Genomic DNA, 8,208 nt, shown 5'->3' with positions numbered 1-8,208 from the left:
TATAATTTGTAATGATAGAGAGTGTCATAGTTGCATGTTGTTTTAGTAACAGCCATTCTGAAGGTTAATGAGTGAAGATGGGGCATGGTAAAGATCTGAATGTTATTATCAGGTACTATATGTCTTTGGATTGTTAACTATTTATCGTATGACTGAATGAACTAATGGCAAATTTACTGGTGTGATTCTTCAGCAGTGCAAGTGATTTTCCGTTTCTCTCTCTTAGTTGTTCATGAGCCTTGCTTTAGTTACTTCGTAGGAATTGTGCTGTATCTCTTCAGGGTGACAGCTACAAGGAAAATATTTTTTGCTGATAGTACATGGACTAAATAAACATCTGCTTGACCAGCAGTGGTATTTCTCACTTTCTGTTGCTGTCTGAAGGGAGGAGGAAAGCTGCCAGCATCCCTTTCCTAAGAGATTCTCTTGTTTAGGAGGAGCATATGGAATTTGGATGCTGTAGCCCCTTCCCAAAGGGTGCTGTGGAGCAGAGTCTAACAGTACTTGTTCAGATTCTGGCTTTGTTTGTTTTCTAGAGCTTGGAAGCATATGGGAACTCATGCTTCTATGGCTTCTGCGCCAGTGCGACACCAATCCTACTTGGCTGGGCAACCAGCCCATAGCATGCTTTGTTGCTAGTTTATTAACTGTAGGGACTGTGAATGAAGGCAGTCTCTCTTGTGTTGGTAGAAAGCTGTTCATAACAGGGCTTTTAGATATATTAATATCATTTAGATAAATAACAACAGTAAAATGAGAGTGAGCAGATCTGTTGTATCACTTCCCTTACCTTCTTCCCACATGGTAGCAGAGCATTCTTACAGGCAGCAGGGGCATGCTCCTGTACTCTCATTACTTTCATGATCCTCCTCCATTGCATGTTTTCATGATTTGTTAAATGCTCAACTTTAAGCACTTATTCAGCCCCTCTGAATTTGGTAGGCATCTTGAGGTTTGCTGTCTGCTTTTGTAAAATCAGTATTCCATCCAATGGAATGATGATTAACATTTATTTTATTCAGGTCCAGTAGCCATTTCAAGATTTCATTTACACATTTTTTCTATTTGAACTTACTTCTACAAGCTGCCGGACACCCAAAATGCTTCTGCAAATTAGTTTTTATTTGGATATTTTGTGAAGAAAGAACAAATATTGCCATATGCTCAAGGAAAGAAACCTTGATTGAGCAACTAAATGGAACTTGCCCAGAAAGCTGAACTTTGTATTTGCATACATCCAGCATATCAACAATATAATAATCAACAATATAATATATCATAATTATATCAAGTTCCCTATTAAGAGGGATTGAAAACAGTCAGAGAAAACTGACTTGGTTGCAAACAGCTTGCAAACTAAAAGAAAAAAGCAATTTTAAGTCATGTATGTGAAATCCTTTGTTTAAATACTTTGTGAGAACGTTACATTTTAATAAGCACTTGTATAACTAGAAATCTAAGGATATACCATAAAACTATCCTATGAAAGCAAACAGAGGAGCTGGTGACACCTGTTAACACCTTTCATTTTGCTTTTTGCTGGTAAATTTAAGTGTCTTTGGGATATATTTTTAATAGAAAAATATGTACTACTTTTCTTTAGTAGGATGATGTCTTTCAGCAGTGGTTGCTTTATATGCATGTGCAGCTACAGATACAATAATGGTGATGGTAGAGGTTTGGGGCAAGTTCCTGCTCTGTTTGTCTGTGTTGTTGGAGGACTTTTTTCCTGCTTTGGCACTCAAAAGAAAATAGTTTGAGTAGGTCACATGCAACACAAAAAGCCTCATATACATATGGTTTGAAGCAGGCAACTGCTTATAAACCACACAGTTTATTAAGGAGACTAAATTCATAGGCACTTAAGAAAAAAACAAACACAAAAACAAAATGAAACAACAACCTATAATTTATCAGAAAAAGTATTAATTACAAGCATTTTTCCACCTGTAAATTAACAGCAGTGCAACTTTGAATGCAAAAATTAAAGAGAAACAGTTAAAAAATATATTTACCAATAGAGATCTTGAATTAAATGTGTCATTTCCTCTTTCTCCCTAGCTCTCCAATGTTTCTTCCAAGTAATGTAGATCTACTCATATGCATGTGCTTTTTTATTACATCTTCAAATAAGTCTTTCTTCCTCAGAATTGGTGACCTCTGAATATGAGTGAACATCCCTGAAAAATGATATTAAAAAAATATATAAGCAATTAATTTCAAAATGACAAAGAGCTGCTGAATGCTCAGTTTCCCACATCCATGTTTCCTCTATCTTCAGCTGTTACATTCTCAATATTTTCAGTAGTAACTACATTTTGTGGCCCCAGACCTCTCATTTTAGTGATAGCTATCTCTTTTCATCTGCTAGTTGCCTTTCAATGACAAACTGCTCTAGTCTTCCCCTTCATCGCAGGCCTTTCTTTCTAGCTTTCCTATAAAATCTTTTCACTTGTAATTAGCGGAGTTAGAGCAGTTATTTATTGGAGTCTACTCAATCTTACAAACTCATTGGCTTATTGTTAACCTTTCTACACAATGAACAAGATCTCTCTTGCTATTTAGTAGCAAGTTTATTATTTTCTTGAGGAACTACAGGATATTTTCTTAGCAATAATCTCCGAAAGCCAACAGAGTGGCTTTATTTATTTTAGAGGTAATAGTCTTCTGAAAAAGTATCTTATTAAAAAAGTATACATTTACTCACCAGACCTCAAACACTTAATACATCAGACTTTGCCATAGTTCTCTCCTTAGCACCCTAGCAGAACTAGGGCAACAAACTGTGTTTGTCCCTGGCAGCTAGGCTATGTGCAAGAGCTCATCTGAGCCTAGTTATTTGCACCTGTGAGGGAGGTGTGTACAGCTGTGGTCACTTTGAGTGATGAGATAGAGACTGCTGGGTGAGGAGAGTAGAGGCAGAAAATTAGGTAGAGAGTTTTTTGAATTTATAATTTTCAACTATTTATGCTGGCATTGTGCTACATGTTTCCTTGAGGAGGGTCTTGTGCAGCAGATCTTCATAAGGATTTACTGTAAGTACAAAAGCTTTATTTTCCTTGTGTGGTTTTTTTTAAAGTTTTAATTTGGCTTATTGAAAGTTGTTGTAACTATGATGTATCTAATTACTCTGTTGTAACATATGAAGTGTTTTTCTTTTGAAACCTTTTTTTCTTGCAGTGCTTGAGTTTTGGGAAAGGAAGGGAATGGTTGATTAAAGATACGTTGGTCAAATAACTTAGTTTTCCCTGCTTAGTTTAAAGGTAACTAGTGCTTCTCTGTAGACTATCTAAGGAGTTTTTATACAGTTAGTTTAAGTAGGTTTTCAGCAGATGGAGGTAGTCTGTCATGAAACTCAAATACAGCAATTTTGATTTTTTGTTTGTTTGTTTGCTACGTTTTTTATGAACTGTGTAGAGTTTAGAGTATCTCTAGACCTGTTGGTAACTGAGCTGTTTCAGAAAATTGTGTTTAAAACTGCAAGCCTGAAACTGAGCTACTTCTACCAGTATCTTAGTATGCAATCAGACTTGATATTTGTCAGAGGGCAGAGTTTGAAGAACTATGGAGGTGCTTCTTAGTTGTGGCAGAACAGTTCTGTTCATTGTTACTTAAAAGTTTTACCAAGAACTTTCCTAGTTTCTTTGGCTTTGCAGGTAAAACTAGGTGATCTTTAAGGTCCCTTTTGTCCCAGGGCATTTTATGGTTCTGTGTTACTCAGTCTTCATAATGATCTCGTGGGATTTATTTTCTAGTTCAGCAATCTGATATGATGACAGTGATAATACTTTAACACTAGCATTTCTGTGCCAAGTCCACTTCTGTCTTGTTTTTCTAGTTCAGTGTGCTTCAACTACAGTGAACATAATTTACAGATCATTCCTGATTTCTGACAATTTACCATTAAAAAAAAAAAGTTGCACTTGTAAATGCTTAAGAGGTATAAGATGGAAAAACTTCAAATAAAGAGTTATCAACAGTTGTAGAAGTAACAGTACTGGTTGACTCTTCTAAAACTAGCCTACTGAAACCAATCCATACCTGTCCATGTAGATGTGGAATGAAGAACAGAAGGTCAATCAAATGCAGTTAATGCTACTCTTTGAGATAAGGAAACAGGCTTGTATGTATCTTTACACATAATAGGTGGTAATTCTATTTCTCATCACTTGCTAGGGTGCAGTTTATATCTGTGGTTATTAACAATTGATTTCTGCTTTCACTAAGCAAGGTGGTGGGGTCAAGGACTACAAAGATTAAAACAGCTGGCTTTGTTAAGAAACAGGGAGACTTTGAGGAGCTATCTAACCTCTCATTCAAGATATAAAATTTAGTCTGATAATGCTATAAGCTACTGCTTCCAACTGATTATAATCAGTTGTACAGTGAAACCAGAGCAGCTGGTTGCAATTTACAAAACAAAGAGGTCAGTGGATGGGAGGGAAGAGGAGGGTGAGTTCTTGTTTCTCTTTAAGTGTGAATATTCAGTAATATCTTAAGACCCTCTGTGTAAGAGTAAACAAAAGTTGGTATTAATCACAAAACAAAAAAAATTAGTACTTGAAAGGACATCGTGCTGTTACCCTTAATCTTGACTGCTAGTCTTGAGGAATAATTATTTATGAAAATCGAAGTGTGATATGAAGAACCAGTTGCAAATAAAAGGCTCAGGGAACTTAGGCAACAGAATTCAAAGCTGTGATCCTGGGGAAAAAATAAATGACAGAATTAATCTGCTGCTTTAGCTTGATGGTTCTCATAGCTTTTAATAGATGTATGAGGCAGCAATACTAAAGCTACATTCTGCTTGCACCTAGAAAAGTGCGTTAGCCTGATTGGGACAGTGGTTTGTTTCCTTTGAGATAATGTTTGTTTGATTCAGTTTAGAAACTGTTACTGCATGAGTTCCTCTTCACTATGGGGGATTGATTCAAACCCAGCTCCTATCTCCCACCTTAATGGCTAAGATACATTTTGTAGGTAATGGGTGTAAAGACCTCTTGATCCTTCTTATTGTTTCCTGTGTTCCAACACACACACACACACACACACACACACACACACACAGAAAGTTAAGGTCTGTGAGTAAGAGCTGGACTGTCCAGTGGTATAGTGTCACTGGAGCAGGGAAATGCTAATTTCATGGCCCTTCTTCGCTCTGATAGGTAACTGCCCAGAAAGGTTCTTTATTGTTCTATGGACACTGACCCCAAAATCCTAATAATTTAAACACTGATCTAGAAGTGGTGATAAGGATCTGAATCCTTTCAAAGAGTAGTACTGTCCCTTTCTGAAAGATGATATTTTCCAGGGAAGGATGCACCTACTGGTAGCACAATTAGAACTGAATCCTTGTAGAGGACTGAGGTTTAGGAAAAGCTATGCTGTATCTTTCCATTGGGAATGGGGATGCTAAGTGACAGGTGACCTTTTGCGGATCCTACTATGACGTACCAGCTCTTGCCTTACTGCCTACTTTAAATTTGTGGATTCTGCTCTCAGGTAGAGAACCTAGAGATTAGGAATTGCAGCACTTCAGTGTCATAGAACCTGTTCTTCCTGAATCAGTACCTGTGTCTGAAAGCCTGCTTGCACCTGAGTGCTAGGTTTGTTCCCATTGCATGTTGGACCGAGTTACCTAGAAATACAAACCTGTAGTGGTTGACTACTAAATGGCAATTGAACCTATCCTTACTCCTCTGCTGGAAGAGTGCTGCTCTCCCCAGCAGCACCAGTGTGACTGTTCCTGGAATAATGTGCTTTTCAGAGTGAGGAACTTGGAACTAACCTGTCTGTGTCAATTTAACATTGGTTAAATTGCTGGTGCTGAAGAATATCTTTGCTCAGTTGCTGAGCTGCTATCTTTGTTTGAATCCTCTAATGTTTTATTTTCTACTCCTGCTGCCTTTTCTGCCCAACTCACATAAAAAGGAACTCTGACAGCTTTTACATCTACGTTATTAGGAAATCACATTTTTACAGTGATTGCTTTGAATTTTGGCATAGTTTTGTGTCAGATTGGTGGGTGAGCTGTGCAGCACTGTCAACTGTTTGCTATTACCACGCAGCAATGTAAGACTGTATTTTCTTCCTTTCCTACTAGACTCTGTTTACTGCCTGTGAGACATATTAAAGGAGTTAGTAACCTTGGTTTCTCCCCGTGAACTGAGAAGGTAGAGTAGTGATCTTCTGTTGAGTTTCTGCAAGCTGTCTTCTTCCTAGGCCGTGGGTTCTGGAGAGCACGCAGTCCACATAGATATCCCAGAAGAGCTGAGCCAGGTCCCAGAACAGAGCCCCATGTTTCAAGTTTTCTGATGATTTCAGGAAGATCATGAAGTCCCAAAAGCCACTGACAGAGTCAGAAATGCGAGGCTTCCTCATCTCCAGTAAGACAGCTGAGGAGGATTCCCAGCACTGAGGGTCTGCTCGCCCAAGAGCCAGTGGATCAATTTGGCTATGGCAGAGGAAGGGTGTCACACAGAACATTCCCATGACTAGCAGAGAGTAGGTGAGCCTCATGTTGCAGCGGATTCACCCTCTGTTACCAAAATCTGTTGTGTCACTGAAACATAGCAAAACCAAAATAACGTAAGCTTATCACTGTTAGATTCAAGAACAAAAGCCCTGGTACCTTGCACTACATAGAAGGCACTAGATGTTGATAATAGTTTATCTGTTCTTTAAAAATCCAGGTATGCTTTCTTGTATAAATACAGTGAAACTGGATTATTCTGTGCTGCAGAAGCACGTGTTAAAACTGTTACAATTGTTCTGAGATCCCTGTGATAAACTCCTTTATCTCTAAGTTCTTTGTATTGAAAGTTTTTGGCAGATTTGCGGATCCTTAAACTTTTCCAGTAAAGATCCATTCTTTTTTGCAGTAAAGTCTTGCTTTTCTCCAACTACTTTAAAATAGTCTGCAGACTCCCAGGGGTCTGCAGGTGCAGGTAGAAAACTGTTGAAAGCGTGTTCTAATGAATTAATGGGTGATTGGATCACTACCATTGAGCAGGGGTTTTTACCTGCTAAAATGCAGAACGATTCTGAAAAGAGGGTACAGCAAAGCCATAGTACAACATCTGCATTGTACAGCATATATATGTTCATGTATATAAATGTGCAGATGATTATCACAGATCAGTGACAATTGTCTGTTTCACACCGTAAAACTTCACAAGCAGCAGCTACAGAGGGAGAAATCCAGAAAATAATAATCTTTTGGGGACAGAAAGTCTCCATCAGATTTCATTTACAGTACCTGCTTCTATTGCGTATTTTCTAATGTGTTTCTATTGTTATTTATGATGTGGAACAAGTTTGGGGTTTGTTCTTAGTTTAGATCATGGTGTGTGGAGAACATCCTGTTTGTAGAACTAGCATCTGAGATCAGTGTTTAGGACAAACAATTCTGTTTGAAGGCAACAACTCAGCACACATGAAGTGGTCTTTGATTGCTTGCAGAGGGTAACTGGTTGTGTGTGGGGTTGAAGTTTTTTTTCTATTAATGGGGAGGGAGAAGATACCTCTCTTAACCAGCTTAACTTAGTGACTCTTCCATGAGTGCTCATCAAAAACAAAAGCAGTATCTTTCTACTTTGTGAAGAAAGATGTCAAAGGCAGGATGTGTGCATGCAGTGGGATGATGTGTGTGAAAGTAGCCTGGACGCAGCTTGTGTGCAAGAACAGAGAAGGCTATGCTGCTCTTTTGAGCATATATTATTGCAGGTCTAATGGACTCTTCTGTGATTTTTAGTCCTGATAGTGTTGTTCTTCTTTAGCCCCATATGGTTCCATAGTCAAGTTCTGGGAAGTTTGGAGGTATTTAACTGTAAGCAGTTGGAGAGTAAAGTCTGTATTCAGTTTGAATTAGGATCCCATGAGGAAAGTTGACTTGGCAGCCATGGAAACAAAACTTGTGTTCTTATCTCCTCTTCCTTAAATACATTTCCCATGCTGTTCGGACAGTTGTGGTAGTAACAGAACTGATCTTGTGCTAGCAAGATCTCCAGAAGCATCATTTCCCTGTATCCTACTGCTCAAGGCAGGTTTAGATTGCTTTCTGAGAGGCAAATCTAAGGACAAGCTGAGAGTTGCTACTCCATTCTTCCTAGAGTGTGCATCAGAGCCCTTCCAGTGCACATCAGGCACCTGTGTCTATGCACCACCTAAGATATATATATGCTTACTTTCTCTTTTTAGAGGGGCATA

At 38.4% G+C, this 8,208-nt stretch overlaps 1 protein-coding gene across 1 annotated transcript; it reads right to left on the bottom strand.

Moving 5' to 3' along the window:
• Nucleotides 1-1,951: 1,951 nt before the first annotated feature.
• On the bottom strand, nucleotides 1,952-6,519 carry FAM237A (family with sequence similarity 237 member A). The gene is made up of 2 exons (XM_065751064.1): nucleotides 6,147-6,519; nucleotides 1,952-2,180 (listed from the first exon to the last, which is right to left on the bottom strand). Exons 1-2 carry the CDS (start codon nucleotides 6,517-6,519, stop codon nucleotides 2,041-2,043), a joined length of 513 nt encoding a protein of 170 aa, XP_065607136.1. The 3' UTR covers nucleotides 1,952-2,040.
• Nucleotides 6,520-8,208: the final 1,689 nt, after the last annotated feature.

This window comes from Cyrtonyx montezumae, unplaced genomic scaffold (genome assembly GCF_038088225.1).
Source record: "Cyrtonyx montezumae isolate F1298 unplaced genomic scaffold, pur_monq_1.0 scaffold_7, whole genome shotgun sequence".
NCBI classification, from domain to species: Eukaryota; Metazoa; Chordata; class Aves; order Galliformes; family Odontophoridae; genus Cyrtonyx; species Cyrtonyx montezumae.
The sequence above is the reverse complement of the archived record's forward strand: the minus strand, read 5'-3'. Positions and strand labels throughout refer to the sequence as shown.

What these genes read in the sequence shown, in the direction of transcription:
- FAM237A (XM_065751064.1), bottom strand. Translation starts at nt 6,519, where the DNA reads ATGAGGCTCACCTACTCTCTGCTAGTCATGGGAATGTTCTGTGTGACA. An exon ending in GTTCACGGGGAGAAACCAAG is followed by an intron (nt 2,181 to 6,146) that starts GTTACTAACTCC and finishes ATCATTTTTCAG; the next exon opens with GGATGTTCACTCATATTCAG.